This window comes from Misgurnus anguillicaudatus, chromosome 15 (genome assembly GCF_027580225.2).
Source record: "Misgurnus anguillicaudatus chromosome 15, ASM2758022v2, whole genome shotgun sequence".
Lineage (NCBI taxonomy): Eukaryota > Metazoa > Chordata > Actinopteri > Cypriniformes > Cobitidae > Misgurnus > Misgurnus anguillicaudatus.
The window spans coordinates 6,038,878-6,056,134 of NC_073351.2; the positions used below are offsets into that span (position 1 = coordinate 6,038,878).

General features: G+C 41.7%; 1 protein-coding gene and 1 long non-coding RNA gene across 7 annotated transcripts in view; one reads left to right on the plus strand and one right to left on the minus strand.

Moving 5' to 3' along the window:
- Window positions 1-12,705, plus strand: part of sema6d (semaphorin 6D) — a 156,629-nt gene extending 143,924 nt beyond the window's left edge. For 2 of the 6 annotated variants that reach the window (XM_055173434.2, XM_055173433.2), the window contains 18 exons: window positions 460-625; window positions 1,402-1,513; window positions 1,597-1,657; window positions 2,032-2,094; window positions 2,192-2,293; window positions 2,512-2,602; window positions 3,338-3,457; window positions 3,723-3,811; window positions 4,502-4,719; window positions 4,797-4,928; window positions 5,109-5,264; window positions 5,686-5,859; window positions 6,648-6,788; window positions 6,903-6,980; window positions 7,174-7,232; window positions 7,551-7,607; window positions 8,094-8,264; window positions 9,168-12,705. In XM_055173434.2, the coding sequence (XP_055029409.2) occupies window positions 511-625; window positions 1,402-1,513; window positions 1,597-1,657; window positions 2,032-2,094; window positions 2,192-2,293; window positions 2,512-2,602; window positions 3,338-3,457; window positions 3,723-3,811; window positions 4,502-4,719; window positions 4,797-4,928; window positions 5,109-5,264; window positions 5,686-5,859; window positions 6,648-6,788; window positions 6,903-6,980; window positions 7,174-7,232; window positions 7,551-7,607; window positions 8,094-8,264; window positions 9,168-10,447 (3,219 nt within the window). In that variant the 5' untranslated portion in view covers window positions 460-510 and the 3' untranslated portion in view covers window positions 10,448-12,705. The remainder of the gene's footprint in view (window positions 1-459; window positions 626-1,401; window positions 1,514-1,596; window positions 1,658-2,031; window positions 2,095-2,191; window positions 2,294-2,511; window positions 2,603-3,337; window positions 3,458-3,722; window positions 3,812-4,501; window positions 4,720-4,796; window positions 4,929-5,108; window positions 5,265-5,685; window positions 5,860-6,647; window positions 6,789-6,902; window positions 6,981-7,173; window positions 7,233-7,550; window positions 7,608-8,093; window positions 8,265-9,167) is intronic. The other 4 variants (XM_055173435.2, XM_055173437.2, XM_055173436.2 and 1 more) reach the window with 4 other exon arrangements.
- LOC141349677 (uncharacterized) overlaps window positions 1-17,257 on the minus strand; it is a 99,900-nt gene that overhangs the window by 55,758 nt on the left and 26,885 nt on the right. The window lies entirely within an intron of this gene.

Here is a 17,257-nt window from a genome sequence, read left to right on the forward strand (position 1 = left end):
ACTTTACACCGCTCATTAATATGCACAGATGATTGTCTCTCCGGGACACGACCCCAACCACAGCACGCAGACCTCTGGAAAATCTTAAAAATCGTTTTCTGATACGGCAAATGCACTTTGCTGATTTGCTCAACTCAAGTACGCGCACACGAACACCCTTGATAGTAAAATAAATGTGTGAAACATGCATTAGCGGGAATGCCAGGAACAAGCTGATGGTGCGACATGGATTTCCGCTTTACTGGTGTCTCACACTTTCGCTCTCCAACCCCTCATTGTCTGTTTTTTGACCTTCCTCGCACGGCAGATTTTAAATCACGGGTATTGGCTGCCAAAGTGCACACACACAGCAGTAATCCGTTGAGAGTGATCCTGCACAGGTCATGCACAACAACACAAAAAGAAGTAGTTATACGAGTCAAATGTTGACGTGTGTTTGTGTATATTTGTTTGTTGCAGGTAACATCTACATTAGTGCAGTACAGAAGGTTTGTGCCCTCTGTGCCAGCAATGGGGTGGCGAGAACTGACAATTGACCTGCTGCTACTGCTGATGGTGGCGTCCCAAATGGAGGCCGTGAGCTTTCCGGAGGATAACGTCCCGCTGAACATTGTGGATAGACACTGTAAGTTATATGCTTCTGCTAAATACAACATCTGGAGTATTGATGGGTCATGATAGTCAAGATTAGTAGTTCAATTTTTTTTTATCCCCCCTTTAAAAAGGCTAAAAAAATGCCTAAAAAGGACACTAACTGTACCTGCTGTGTTTATTTCATTTAAATCACACAAATCTCAACTTTCCAAAGATATGTGACATGTTTAGCTAGCTTAGTTTTGTTTTTGCATGTCATGAAGTTTCTGTCAAATAATGCGTTGTTCTTCCCACGGTACATTGGAACTTTTAACCCATGAAAGGATGCACTGTTCGTTCCTGCATTGAGCATCTGCTATTGTTTGTTTTTTAATTATCGCAAACTATTGCATGGATATTAAGTTTTGTTATATTCTGTTGCTTTAAGTTCAGCTGTTTTCGAACGTGTTCATTACAAACACCCCTTAGGGGTAAACATCTGATCTAGTGGGCACAACCCTAAATCAGCATAATTATAATTGGCTTACTTGAGACCAACTAGTGATCTCGCGATTATAAAAACAAGCTTTTGCACATCCCTCATCCGGAGACATGGCATTAGTTTTGCTGTGCTATGCGGTAAGAATCACCCCTGCTGACCATGCATTCATTGGGCGTCGATGGAAAAGCTAGCGGTGTAATATTCATTACTTTAGCCAAGTCTTTCTTCAGGCCAGTTTAACATGCGGTTGCTATGGTCGATCAATACAGACATCGATCTCTGCTGACGCTAACACTGAATAACAGCGCGTGCCCGTTGTTCTGCAGATGCACAACAGTACCCGGTGTTTCGCGGACGCCCATCCGGAAACGAATCTCAGCACAGATTGGACTTTCAGCTGATGACCCAGATACACGATACGCTGTTCATCGCGGGCAGGTATGTCAGCACCGAATCAGGAGACCTTCAACTGTCTGACCCGTTTAATTTGTCAGTCTAAACTTCTTTTCTTTCTGTGACAGGGACCAGGTTTATTTAGTGAGCCTGAGAGAATCCTACAGGAACGAGATTATCCCGTACAGGGTGGGTTCACACGAAATCACTTTACGACTAAAACGATCTCAGTATGACATGTCGTAACCGGGCGTGATGCAATAAAGCGTGAAGCAGTAAATCCAAGCTCTTTACTAAAATTTTAAGCTTGCTGCGCCTTGACATTTTGTCTGTCGCTAGGTTTTCATTACTGCTAGGTATCCCTGCCCCATTGTTAAATCTTATTGGTCAATATTTATATGTAGTGATTTACATATTTAAACAATTTTTGTATATAATTTCTATATCTGAGGACATGAACAACTCAAAAATTACATTAAAATATTTTTTCAAGATGCATTGTGCCTGTTTAGGAGTGAAATACTGTGTTGAAGATTGTATAACAGTTTTTGTGTGATTTGCAGAAGCTGACATGGCGGTCAGGCCAAGCCGACAGGGAGACGTGCGCCATGAAGGGAAAACACCGAGTGAGTCCTCCTCTTCATCATAAATCTGCCTTCACTGTTTGTGTAGTGTTTACTGTACACAAGCTATCATAAATCTCACCATTTGATATCCTTGCAGGACGAGTGCCATAATTTCATTAAAGTCCTGGTTCCAAGAAATGACGATCTGGTGTTCATCTGTGGGACAAATGGCTTTAACCCCATGTGCCGGTACTATAGGGTAAGTAACCCTGTTTATGAGGGCTACGTGTCGGTCTGCGTTTCTGTCTCTTTCTTTTTCGCTATGACTCATGTCACACGTCCTTGTGTTTTCCCGAAGCCATGATTATTTCGCTAATAAGTAACTTGTTAATAACAAGATTGGGAGCGGTTGTGTGGTTTTACAGTGCAGTGAAGATAAGGGCTCAGCATGTCTCTCTTTTTCCGTCTCTTGTTTAGTTGGACAACCTGGAGTTTGATGGGGAGGAGATCAGCGGGTTGGCCCGATGCCCGTTCGACGCCAAGCAGACGAACGTGGCGCTGTTTGCCGGTACGAGAGCTGTCAGGATAATGGGGATGATGAATAACTTTGCCATGAATTTTAAAGGTTTTGGATAAAATTAATGCTCCAATGAAAGGCGAGACTGATGTTACGCATAAATCAGCAGGGGAGCATCCTGTTTTCCCACCGGCTCTGTTGGTATACAGACAGGAACTGTACAACCTGGTGTGAATAAGTATAGTGTGAGGTCACGAATGCATTTGGATTAGTACGTCTTTTTTAGTGAAAATCTCTTGAACATCCTTAAAACAACTTGCATTTATTGTAAAATACACGTGTAAGATGTTCAGAGGTGCAGTTATGTTATAAATAATGTGAAATTGCTTTTGTATAAACGTCACTAAATTGAATCTATGTAAGGGTGACCATACATGCCATTGTTCTCGGACACATTTCGATGCGTCTTCCGGAAGTCGTATTTGTTGACCACATACAATCGTAGTTTCATTCTTACCTTAAAATGTAACGGTTGCTTTTCTGTAATAACAATAATAATCCTCTATGACGTATGCGGTCGACAAATATGACCCCCGGAAGACGCACCCTAAATCCCGGACAGGACGCGTCCGTGAAGAATGGCACGCATGGTCACCCTATCTATGTTTTGTGATATAGTTGTTTTTTTAAACATGTAAAAGTGAATTGGCCTACTGTGTTATGCTTGCTTATTTCCAAGTAGTTTGCATGTGTTTTTTTAAAGCCATGTGTATTTGTGTGTCCTAGATGGCAAGCTGTATTCGGCTACAGTTGCTGACTTCCTGGCAAGCGACGCCGTCATTTATCGTAGCATGGGAGACGGTTCCGCCCTCCGCACCATTAAATATGACTCGAAGTGGTTAAAAGGTAAAAATGAGTCTTGTATATTCACACTGTGTCTTATGCTAGCTCTGCTAAACCCAGCAGATATTTGAACTATAACCCAAGTAGTGTCTCAAAGAAAATCGGGGTCGTGAGAGCAGAAAATGGTGGGTGTTGATGTAAAATGCAACTTCCTGTAGAACAATCTAGGTCAATATTCAGCCACTGCACTCAGCCAACAAAAACGCATGAAAATTTAACTTGGAGGTCAGCGGTGGAGACGCTAATGCTTTTGTCCTCCGCTTCCCAGAGCCGCATTTCCTGCACGCTGTGGATTACGGGGATTACGTCTACTTCTTCTTCAGGGAAATCGCAGCTGAACACAACAACTTGGGAAAGGTACGACTTGAGCTTTAACGACATGACAAACTAGAAGGAGAAATGCAATGTTTACAAAAACCCCCTTTACAAAAGTACTGTGGTACCAGTGATGGTATGATAATTGCACACTACTGAATTGCACCAACAAATAGCATGCTTGTACAATGGTAAATATCTGCTGACAAAAAGTTGTCAACTTGTCAGGCTGAGAGACCAGCTAAACCAGCTTGAAGCAGCTGAGAGAGGCAAAGCAGCTAATATAAAAACAGGGTATTACCATGGTAATATGTTTGAATGGCTTAACAAAGACAAGTGTAGCAAACATACACCTGCACTGTCACATTTTTGTTTGGATTTGTGCGTAAAATAATGCTTATAGGCTTTCATTCAAAGATAAGCATTTAACCCTGAGGCTTGATGGATTTCCCATTTTCCTCAGGACCTGCCCATATTTGCACGGGCTAATGAATATTTAACTTGAGAAAAAATTGCAATAAACACCTGCACTGTGAGAGGGCTTTACAGTAGTGAATTATTAAGCTGGTTACACCGTGCTAATTCAAGCCCTCAGGCACGTTGCGGTTTTGTTCTCTTGTATAGAAAGGACCGTTTCAGTCGTATGTTTAGATTCCTCCGGCTGCCGAGAGTAGAGATGTATTATTTAGAGTGGGATGCTGAGTTTTTCTCACCGTTTCACTTTCTCTGCAGGCGGTTTATTCCAGAGTGGCTCGGATCTGTAAAAACGACATGGGAGGGTCTCAACGGGTGCTGGAAAAACACTGGACGACTTTTGTCAAGGCCCGTCTGAACTGTTCCGTTCCCGGAGAATCCTTTTTCTACTTCGACGTCCTCCAGGCCATTACAGACATCATCGACATCAACGGAGTGCCTTCGGTGGTTGGAGTTTTTACCACCCAGCTGAACAGGTGAAGACCCTTTCTACAAATCTCTTCGAATGAAATGCACTGAATAGATCTAACATCAGTCTTGATGCTTTATTTAGTATCCCAGGCTCAGCTGTGTGCGCGTTTTCGATGGCTGACATCGAGAGCGTCTTCCGCGGCCGATTCAAGGAGCAAAAGACGACCGATTCGGTCTGGACTCCTTTTCCTGAGGAGAAGCTGCCAAAACCCAGGTTGGTGCGCGACGCTGGTGCATGATATTGAGATTAATAATTAACAAGTGATAATTGGACATGATGCATATTTAACCTGCGTGTGCAGTGGCCATATGGAGACTGGTATAGATTTACAGACATGTGGCACATGACTTTTTCTTCAACCGGAACTGAATGTTTATATGTGTGTGTGTGTAGACCTGGCTGCTGTGCGGGACACGGTTCAGCAGAGTCGTTCAAAAGCTCCATCGAGTTTCCAGACGAGACCCTTCAGTTCATCAAGTCACACCCACTCATGGACGCCTCTGTCCCCTCCATCGGAGACGAACCGTGGTTCACCAAAACAAGAGTCAGGTACAGACGCCGGGCAGAATGCCACTTTTCCGCCTAGGCTTACATTTACGTTTTTTCAGACTCATAAACCGCTGGTTCACATCTGCTGGGCTGCTGGTTAGTTTTGATTTAAAAACCAAAACACTCAGTTTTTATTGTTTTTGGGTTCAGTTCATGGAAATGTCTGAATAAAGGACATTATTGTTTACTTTGGTCTTGTGTAAAATCCGGGATTTATAGCTCAGTTCTAATTAAATTTATTAAAAACATCAACTCTATAAAGTGTAAAGTTTGTGTTGGTTTCATGTTCTCAAACAGATACTGGCACACCTTATTTAACCGCATTCAGCATGTTTAGTCTTGTATCGGTTTTATTTGCTGTAATACAGACTGTTCTCTGAAAAGCAGCCCACATTCAGATGTTTTTCCTTCTTATCCGTAGGTACAGACTGACGGCACTTGCTGTAGACAACACAGCAGGACCCCATAAGAACCACACGGTAGTTTTCATTGGCTCAGAAGCTGGCATCGTGCTCAAAGTTCTGGCCAAAACGTCCCCTCTTTCTTTGAATGACAGCGTCCTGCTAGAGGAGATTGATGTCTTCAACCAAGCCAAGTATGTTCTCATCTTATGATTGTCTTAGGGGCCAGTCACACCAAAAGTGCTTTAAACGCTTGCAAACGCAAGGCGCGATGCGGCTTTCATATTGCTAAGCAACCACAGAGTCAGCTGTCTTGTCAATCAAATATTAAAGCGTGAGCACTCTTTTGCTGTTAACTGTCATATTAGCAGAAACTTTAAAAAGAGGGCACTTGCTCTGACCTTGTTTGAGGATGAGAGGTGCACGAACACGCAGGAGAGAGAAAGCGAGTGGAGTCCGGTTCTTCAAAGCAACTGTAAACTTCCCTGACCACAACGTAAGGCCCGCCTCTCCCCTCATTAGACAATGGAAAGACGCGAATGACGTCGGGCGCTTCTCCGCTCTCAGCGCTCTTTCCAAAACGCGTGCGCGGCAGGCGGCAAAACCGCAAGGCGCTCGGCGTGCATAAACAGCGCGCAAACGCACCCTGCCCATAGAATATCATTCAAAAAAGGCACCTGCAACTGCCATAAACGCTTTTGGTGTGACTGGCCCCTTAGACTTCACTCTCATATATGGGATTATGTAATAGTGGGAAAATTATTTGAACACGAATCATCAAACTAAGTGACATATTGCATTTAAAAGTTTGGGAACCTTTCACATGAGGGTTAGATTAGATTAGATATAAAAGTCAAATCCTTTCACTTTCCCACTACAGGATGTGTTTGTGTATTTGTCTTTCTGAGTGACGGGTAGATCTGATAACGTGTGATTATCTCTTCTTCACTGTCCTCACTTCTTGCGCTCGCTTCTCTCCCAGGTGTTTATCCAACAACGAGGACGACCGGAGAATTCTGTCTTTCCACCTGGATAAAGACACTCACACGCTTTATGTGGCCTTTTCCAGCTGTGTGGTCAGGATACCACTGAGTCGCTGCGAGCGGCACACTTCATGTCAAAAGTGAGTCAACGTGCAAACTACACAATACTATATTTCTGACATCACCAGATTGCCCTTTAGGTTAGACTCTTTGTTTTGCATACAGTATTGGTAAATGGTTGTTGTGTTTTGCAGGTCTTGCATTGCTTCCAGAGATCCATACTGCGGGTGGATGTCTAATGGAGCTTGTGAGCGCATCCCTGCATCTATGCAGTATGTATTTATGCAGAATGCATTTATTTTTTATATACACAACGAAAGGACTTTACAGTAAATGCCAGTTCAAGCTAAGAATGCGCTGTATTTTAAAATTTAGAAAGGAAACAGATATTGTCTAGTTAATGTTTAAAAATGACTTTTGTACTGTATGAAAAGTTTTCAAAATATTCGTCTCCTTATTTTACAGAAGTGGGTACGAACAAGATGTTGAATACGGCAACACTGTACACCTCGGCGACTGTCATGGTGAGCTTGTCTACGTGTCTCCTTTCAGATGCAGCAGTATCTAATAGTTTTCACATCAGTAACCCCGAGAATTAACACACATCACACAAACATCAAACTAATTTCATGTGTCTCACACTCAAAACACACACACACAAGCACAAGCAAACACACTGCGTAAGTCTGAACATTATAGAAACACCTGCAAGTAAGACATCTTTAACCAGAGGGAAATGAACACCTCGATTTTACTTAGTAGCTTAATAAAAGAAGCTTTAGAGGTTTTTATAATTTCAGACTTTATTTTATGCTGATTTCCTGTTCCTTTAATTCCTTTAGAATTTTTGGCCACTACATCAGCGCCAGATTTCAAATCATATGGCGACCCAACCTCTGGTTAGTTTCCTGTACTGCACTGACTTCCTTCTCGAGTTCAACATTCTCCAAATCTCCCTCTCTTTTCTCCTTCACTGCTGCTACCTATCATAAAGCCGCTTCTCAGCATAGCATCCTCATCATCATTAGGAAAGGCACTCGTTCTCTCCGCACCAGCCTGCTGATCATCCCATCTTTCCATTCTTTCTTTCTCTTCCTGCATGGATACATGCTGCCTCTGCCTTATCATCTCCCTGGACTGTATTGTCATCTCCTGAATCTACTAGAGTTAGTCTTCATCCTTTCCCCCCTCTCAGGCTGAAATTTTGCTTACCTGAGACGCTGTACAGCCATTACGCCCCCGTAATGGTCCAAAACGTCAGCTCCAGTCTTTAAAGTCTGAATGTTGTGAATCGTACATAAACATGACTCGGTATGCACTAACCCCCGATCGTTCGCTGGACCCATCACGGGCTCCGATTCTTAACAGTTTGTTTGTCGCCACAGACCTGGAGTTGCCATCTTCGTCAGTCAGTGTGCCCGTGAACTCTGAACCCATACAATCACCCCAAACCACCCCCACTCAGACTACCCAACACTTTGGCTCACGGAAATTTGTGCTCCACGATGACCCAGCCACTTCACATTCTGTTGAGCCTTTCCCAGGTGTGCTGGAGGGTAAGGCCTTGAGCAGTGCTGCATGGAATTCTGGGTAATAGCTGCTATTAGCACTACTAATCATATGAGACAGTGTATATGTGTCTCTGATAGCAACCTATTGCTCAAGTGAATCGCACTATAAGCAATTCTGCAGTCAGTCGCATTACATTAGCAGAGAATACTTCATTCAGGTCAGCGTAATGTCTTTACAAGCATTTTGAGATGATGCAAGCAGCTATACTCAGAATCCATCAGCGTTTAAAGCACTTTATTTTTATTTATTTGGTCTTTTATGTTACTCTTTGTTTTCCCTCTTTAATTTCAGTTGCTGTATATTTTGGTTTAATGCATTTTTCTGTGGGATTTTTTTCTTCAACCTGTCTGAAAACATTCAGCTACATCTTTATCTTTTTGGTTTAAACTATTTCTTTCACCTTTTCTTTCTCCATGCATTATTTTGGGTTTTAGGAACTCTTTCAAAGGCCTTGCCTCTAAGCAACACTTTTAAACACCTCTCAAGCAGCATTTATTCATTAACTAACTTTTTCGAATACCTCTGGATACTAATACAACTCACCATTGGGTATTAGACAAAGAATGCGGGCTTAAATCTCTTTGAGAGAGATCTCATTTAAAACGACAACATACTAACTCACTACTGTAACCCACTTACAATAAAATGTTTCCCCACACTCTTTATTCTAATAAATACTAATTCGCCTCCTTTACTAATACAATTCCAGCATACTAAAACACTGAATATCTTGCCAATTGGTAATGTTATTTTGCAAATAATATTTAAAAGTTGTAAATGGTTAAGTACCTATAGGGGGGAAAGGACCTCCTGCCTTAAATGTCAATTGTTGAGTGGCCAAGTGTGCTAGTTAGTTTTAACAAGTTGTTTGGCTGTCTGTGTTACAGGTGTGTGGGAAGTTCAAGCAGGTGAATCTAACCAGATGGTACACATGAATATCCTCATCACCTGCGTGTTTGGTGCATTCCTGCTGGGTGCATCCATCGCCGGTATGGTTGTTTACTGCTACAGGGATGCCTTCCTGCGTGCGCCACGCAAGATGCAGAAAGATGCTGAGTCTGCCCAGTCTTGCACTGACTCCACTGGAAGCTTTGCTAAGCTTAATGGCTTGTTTGACAGTCCTGTCAAAGAGTACCAACCCAATATGGATTCTCCCAAACTCTACACCAACCTGCTGGGCAATGGCAGGGAAATGCCAACCACTGCAGACACCAAGACAATGCTCCTGAGTGCACAGCCACCGGAACTAGCAGCATTACCTACACCCGAGTCCACACCTGTGTTGCAACAAAAGAACCTTCCGCCAATAAAGAACCAGTGGGAGAGAGCTCACGGAAAGCCAAGTGGCTGTCGCAAAGATGTGCCACCCAAAAGCCCACAATACTTCCCCTCCAGTCCACCTCCCCATTGTGCTATTGGCAGCACCCACATTCCCAGTGCTGTCGTACTGCCGAATGCAACACATGAGCATAGGGGCTCTTTCAGTATCCCTGAAGGGACTCGAGCTGAGAAAAAGATCCAGAGTAGCGATCAACATGGGTCCAAATCAGGCCGCAAGGACCAGCGGCGTACCGTTGATGCCAGGAACACTTTAAACGACATCTTGAAGCACCTCAATGAGGGGAACCCCCAGGCCATTATGGTGGAAGTGCCCAAGTCCCATCAGCACCTGATGTTGGAACCCATTGTGAGCCCAACAGAAATTCCACCCAAAGTTCCAAGCCGAGAGGCCTCGCTGTACTCTCCCTCTTCTTCTCTACCCAGAAATAGTCCAACCAAGAGACTGGATGTGCCGTCTACACCGACGTCTCCCACGGGTCAGATGGGAACTCTTGAGAGACAGCGGTACCATCGCAGCTCTTCCCAACGACACTCTATATCTTCTCCGCACTCACCAAGTGGGGCCATTGTGTCCCGACAACCCAGCCTGAATAGAGGTGGGTACATGCCTCAAACCCCTACCCCACCCACCAGACAAGACTCTCACGGGGTTCCAATGGCTATGACGCCAACTGTATCCCGGCAAAACAGCTACAGTGGATATGGATCTTTACCCCGAACGTCCATTAAACGGACAGCGTCATTAAAGCCTGACGTGCCCCCAAAACCCAACGGCTTTGCGCCGCAGACTGCACAAATGAGGCCAGTGAACAAATATAGCTACTGAGGTGCTCAGTGAAATTTTACTCCATGAATGGACAGTGGGAGTAAAAGGCTTTGGCCTGCAGAGATATGGCACGACTGTCTAGATTTCCTTCAAAGGGAAAGAATCAATGGCCAGAGTTTCTGCTTCAAGTAGTTCGGTTCATTTTTAATGACATTGTCCCGTTACACTTGAGTGGCAAGTGATGGATTCTGATCTTAAAGGCGGCAGGGACGCCTAAGGTCATAAGTCACAGCCGGCATGCAGCGCAAAGCAGCTGCCTAGTTTCTGTGGCGATCGAGCAGCGAATGCTCCGCCATGCACTGTTCTCCCAGTAAATGTGAAGGGTGAAATCACAGGAAACATGGCTGTATCTGTCAGACTGTTTGGGAAATATAATATTCTTGCAAGGATGTTTCTTCGAAAGACAGATTGTATGAATGTGATGTATCGCGTGCTGTGTGTCTGTGTTTGATTAGTCTTTGGGGCTAACCAGTGTGCATTGTCCATGTTTGTTCAGTAAACTGAGAACAAGCTTGAGTCATACAACTAAACCCCATGTAAGGGTACATTAACATCAGATGTTAATTTATCATTTCTGCGTGCAAAAGAAATGTCCAGGGCTGCTACCTGGACAACTGAATTTAAAACTCATAAGGGGAAAAGTGCCCTCAACATTTGTGCTGCTAAGTGTAGACGAAATGACGATGTTTAACTGACTCCAGCTTGACGATCCATGCAGCAGTTTGGGAGGTCAAGCAGTGTCAAGCTTTTAAACCCGTGGGCTCAGCACAGGATCACGCCGGTCAAATGTAGAGTGTTCTGTTTGGTCATTTTTGGACCCAGAGAAACAGAGCAAATCCTCTGATCTCATAAAGTCATCTTTCAGCTATGACATAAGGCAGAATATTGATCAACCTCTCTCCTTTTCAACATGACAAGCCTTGCTGTTGGGTCCATGATGTTCTGTCTCTAATATTTTTATGCAAATTCATAAAGATTCTTGCAGCTTACACCATTTCATTTCACCACACCAGTTTGTTTTGGGGAAAGTATTATATAAAAAGTTCCCCAAATTCTTTACTGTAAACATGTCCTTGGAGTAAAACCCGAACCTCATGTATAATCAGTTTACAAACCTTATCCAAGAATTGCGCTCCACTGTGATGGTCTATATGCTTGTTTTAATGAATAAAGGCCTCAATTCTGTCTAGAAACATAAACAGTAATTGTACTAATAATCACAGCAGTACCTACCAGTGTATCTTGCCGAATTGTGCCAGTGAACATTCTTGAAAATACCCTCACTTTGATGTGTATTTACAAGTCAAGTTTAGCCAGATCAGTGTATTTGTGTGCCTTATTAAAGCCATGAGCGTTTGGTTTTGGACATTTCATTACAACTATTAAACAAATGATTTTTGAGCAAGGATGCAACCAAATATTTTATATAAGGATGACCAAAGTTAAAAAATCTAAGACTGTGTCATGTAAAAACTCACATGGATTGACACCTAATCTGAATATTTGGGCGATCATATGACCCTTACGATAGTGTTGTTTTTAGAGAAGTGTAAGTTTTAGAGAGGGAATTAAATTGAAACAAAGGTTATGATAATTACGTTGCTGTATTGCCATTATGCGTATGCGTTTTTGGAAGGTGCTAATTTGCGATAATGGGATGCCATGTAATGAATGTATTATGCTTCTAAAATTTACACCAGCTGATTCTCAGCTCACATTATTCCTGAACATTTCACGGGAGTCAAATTAAGATGATTTTAGAGAGGATCATCTACGATTAGAGTCTCGCCGTTTGTTTTACAATTACTTGGGGATTTCAGTATATTGAGATGAGATTTTCCTGTTTAAGCCCAAAGCTCCACATTTGTTTACATGTTTTGATTGTATTTGAGCGTTTGAGCTGACGCCTTCTAAAGATCGGTTTTATTAAAGGAGAGAGAGTTGATCCTGTTCTTTGGTTCAAGTTGTCCTGTGTTGAGCTGCCTTGTATATTGCAATACGAATTCAAGTCTTTAACGTTCAGTCAATACTTTGTGTGCAAAGAAACCAGACTGGTCTACCTTTTATTTTGAATACTGTGCAAACGTTGGCAGTCGGACTACAGCTTTTTCTTTTTTTTCAGAATATTTTAATGTGTAGATATTGTAAAGCTGTACTGTGAAAGTGTAAATAATTACAAGTCATTGTTTAAGAATATTTTTGTTGACTTTTTTTAACACGGCATGTATAGTTGAAATAAAATATTACTGCACAGATAATTTTCAGAATCTCATTTTGTTAATGGAAAATATGATTTGGTGTTGAAGACTTGTAAAATAGTTTAAACCCTGTATTATGTTCTTCCTTAAAACACAAGAGATTTTATGTAGAATAGCAGAGCTTTTGTTTTCCATAAAAAGAAAGTGGATGTTGATTTATGCATCGAAATTACTGTTAAAGTAATCCTTATGACTTTTATATGCATATACAAGCCCAGCCATGAGATAGCTTTTGTTTTTCTGTGCTGAAGTTTTCAAAGATCATTAAGTTCAAGTCCAGATTGGAACATCTCTAATCCAAACCCACTTTTATCTCCCCCATTTATCAGTTCATGCCCTATGAGTAACAAAGACAAAATTCCCCAAAATCTAATTTGCATTTGGAGTCAACAGTGTCTGTAAAAATGTAAGCAAAAATAGGATGAGTAAATGATAACAATTTAGCTTGCTCCTTTTCTTCAAAAGTAGATGATGTGCAAATGATGCATGATTTTAAACTAGCTTTAACGTTTGAATTCACAGTCCAGAATTTACCTGAACATACATGCTGAGACAGTCCCACTAGATGCAGAACCTGTGGGCTGAAACCCAAAACTGCATGACTGAAGCTTTTTCTTCACAGATGAGAGACTTCGCACAGACTTTATTTTTAGACTCTTGTTTTGAAATCTCTGTGGAGAATAAACCATTCCACATCTGATTGGGAAAGCCTCCAAAGTCATTTGTAAGCGGAGCGTCCAACATCTGGTCCACTGGCTCAGACTACAGCCCCATGTACACACACTCTTACACATGAACTGATAGCATCAGGTATCCAAGATTGCACACATGCAATGTTCTCTAGAATTTCAATAGTGGTTGATGTTTTAAATGTGTAGGATGCGTCTGGACTGGCGTAGTCAAGAATTTACCCCTGAATTTTATGAGGGTTAGGATTGGAGAGTTCTTTTTAAATAACAATGGGAAGCTGTAAACTTCTCTATTACACAATCCTGCAGGAAAAAAACAAATTTTACAAGCCTTAACTGGTTTGATCTCATCTTTGTAAAACCACCGTGCAGTTAAATTTTCTCTTAAGTAGTTTTCTTAAACTTGCACTTACAAAAACTTTAATCCAGTAAACTGTTATGGTAGAATATTCAACAAATGTAAAAATAACCTTCAAATGAAAACATTCATATCATATCTACCGTATTTTCTGGACTATAAGCTGCACCAGAGTATAAGCCGGATCATTCAAAAATGCGTCATTAAGACGAAATAAGTACATATATAAGTCACAGTGGACTATACGTCGCGTTTATTTAGAAAATATTTCACAAAATCCAAGCCGAAGAACAGACATTTAATCTGGAAAGGCAAGTTATTCAACTAAACAATAGCAGACAGAACAGCAGGCTGAATAGATGTCTGTACGTAAAGTAATATTATCAGTTATTTAAACGATAAACCATAGCATACAGAACTTAACTGGAAGGTTGAATAGTCTAAATTAACCGAACAAGCCAACTAGCGTGAAGTTCACAGACTCGTCATTCCACATCACTGAATCCAATGAATTACATAAATCGCTGAATAAAGGGGCCTCATTTATAAAATGCTGCGTAGAAAACATCCTACATTTGAAATATATCTTACGATCATTTCTCAAAAGTGCGTACGTGTGATTCATAAAACGAACATGCGCACAGAAAACATGGGTATAGATGTAAAATCTATCATCGCAAATGATCTTGAAATTGTGCGCAGCTAAATAGTTTCAAATCTCTGCATTTCAACAATGCCTAATTAATGTCATTGACATAAAAAGCACCTGTCAATGTTTAAAGCAAGAATGGCTTATATTTTCAAAAACCTGCAACAATCGGACAAACCTGACGTGGTGCCAACACTTTTCAACGTCAAAGACAGTTTTTATAAATATGGACTTTGCCGTGGATTTTTGTGTGTGTATGGACAGATTTTATCGTAAAGTGTGTGCACGCTAAAATCCACAGCAAAGTCCATATTTATAAAAACTGTCTTTGGAAAAGTGCTTTATACATGAGGCCCAAGGTCAGCTTACTATCGGACTTTGATAGCTATATGGATCATTTTAAAAAGGATACATTTAGACAACAGCTTTATCATGCTGGCAGTCAGAAGTTACCGCTACGGATAGTAAGCACATTAAACCACGGCATGCTTAGGCACGCTAGTCGATCTCACTAACCGACTGGTTGTTTTTGATATACTAGCGAGCTGTCCTTACCCAACCCTAGAGTGCACACCCCCAAAATTGAGTTCAGAGTCATTTTCTGGCGCATATTTGGATGTTTCAGTAAGCATCTGAATTAAAAAAAAAATTTAAACAGAGAAAAATCACACATTCTCTGTAAACCCTGCTGAAAAAAACAGCATCAAACCAGCATGGGAATTATGCTGGTCTATGCTGGTTTAGCTGGTGGTCATGCACCAGCATACCAGCACCAAAACACAACATATGCTGGAATGGCCAGCATGGGATGCTGGTGCTAATGCTGGTTTAGCTGGTGCTAATGCTGGTTTGATGCTGGTTTAGCTGGTGCTAATGCTGGTTTAGCTGGTGTTCACTAGCAAACCAGCACCAAAACACAACATTTGCTGGTATGCTGTTTTTTTCAGCAGGGAAGGAGGTATGCATGAACTGTAATTACATCATGCAGCCAACAGGGGAAATATTTCATTTTTTTACGCACACACACACACACACATGCACACGCGCGCGCACACACACACAGTCCCCAGGCTTATAGGCTTTGATACATGATGTTGTCATTGAACCTGCAGACCAAGCATTGGTTAATGGAGTCTGACCAAACACTCCAGATGTACAGACATGAAACACATTTCTCAATGTTTACCGTTAACACAAAACCACTCTGAGAAAGACATTCATCATCATTTTCATTTCACATTTACGACTTCAAACAGGCAAACAAGCTCAGGGATGTTGAGGCAAAGAACAGACAATTAGCACAAGAACATTCAGGATCATTCAGTCAAAAACGTTGAATGTGAGGAATTAATTATGCAGGTGTCAAATCAAAAAACACTTCTGTCCTCATGCCGGGTCATGAGTATTCTGTTAAAGATCATAAATCTGAATTCAAGCACTTGACATGTTTCAAACCCATATGGAAAGATGTCTTAACAGTATGGAATTCTACTAGGAAAATGGGAATCTTATGGAATTCTAGCACTGATTCAGGCTTTTAGATATTGATAAATGTATAGTACTCGCTACTTAACATATTCACCGTGTTCAGACCCAAAATCATATGATCCATTTTGCAACCGATCCCAAATTCGAACGTGTCAATCCATCCAAACAGCACAGGTAAATACACGCTGCAGGTAATCTCGCATTCCTCTGCGGTAAGTGCAGCCAACCTCTTTGTTCCTTTGGAGTTTATCCAGGGTGGAGTGTTTAGACATGCAGTTTTCACTGATATGACCCCCAAACGCAGCGAGGCAAACACCTCCATCAATCAATGCCACTCGCAAGACATCAGTGTGTATTAAAAGCGAAATTCAGGCTTTGAATGGGCTTAATTTGAGACATCTGATGCTCGAGACAGACATCAGATGGCTGTTTGTGAGCCAAAGCGCTCCTGTTTTTGTTAGCACAAGTGGCTCTTCATTTGCTTTTAGCAGGCCTTCTAGAGGAATCGCACCCTTAAAAAACTCTCACATACACACACTGCGGTCACTTCATCTCCGCACGCAGAGCCGTGGCAAATTCCCAGAGAGGCCCAGCTCGAGAAAGCCACATTTATATTCAGCTCTTATTCCTGCCCTCTTGTACTCTCTTACGCTCGCTCTCTTTACAGCGTGGCATTCCACATCTTCTGCATTCACACGATCCTAAGCGCCGGCTACTCTCAGAGGCGTTTAAATATCCTAACAGTTTTATACAGGGTAGCTGCAGTCTGCCCGGGATGTGATATTCAATCAGAAATGAAATATTTGCTTTTATAAATAAAAAAGATTTCTTAAGTGGTATTAATTTAGGGTTAGCAAATTACACAGGGGCAATAAAATAATCATTACTGAGCTTTATGGCCGGTGGATTTGGGGTTTATGCACTCATTTTTTTTGTAACATGATTTCTCTTTTTAGAAACGACATGTGCATTTATTTTCTGATTTGAAGTACCGGATTGCATACAGTTGCATTAATCTGGCGAACAATCTCAGTTCCATTATCTCTGCTTCATTCCAGTTTTCCCCTGAATGTTGATGTGCATTTAAAATCCCCCATGTCAAAGAGCTGAATTTTAAATACGTTGTTGGGACGTCACATGTCTCCACACTACGAAACACCTCTTACGGCATGGTTCCTGCTTTCTGTTTACACAGGACGCATTCTGGGAATGTTATGGCAATGTTACTAGGTCCCCATTCCAGGGGCCTCATTTATAAAAGTGCAACGTAGGAACTATCCTACATTTCATTTAAGACCATTTCTGAAATGATCGTACGTGTGATTCAGAGAAAAGGAGGGCTCTTTTCCAGATGTGCGGTTTATAAAT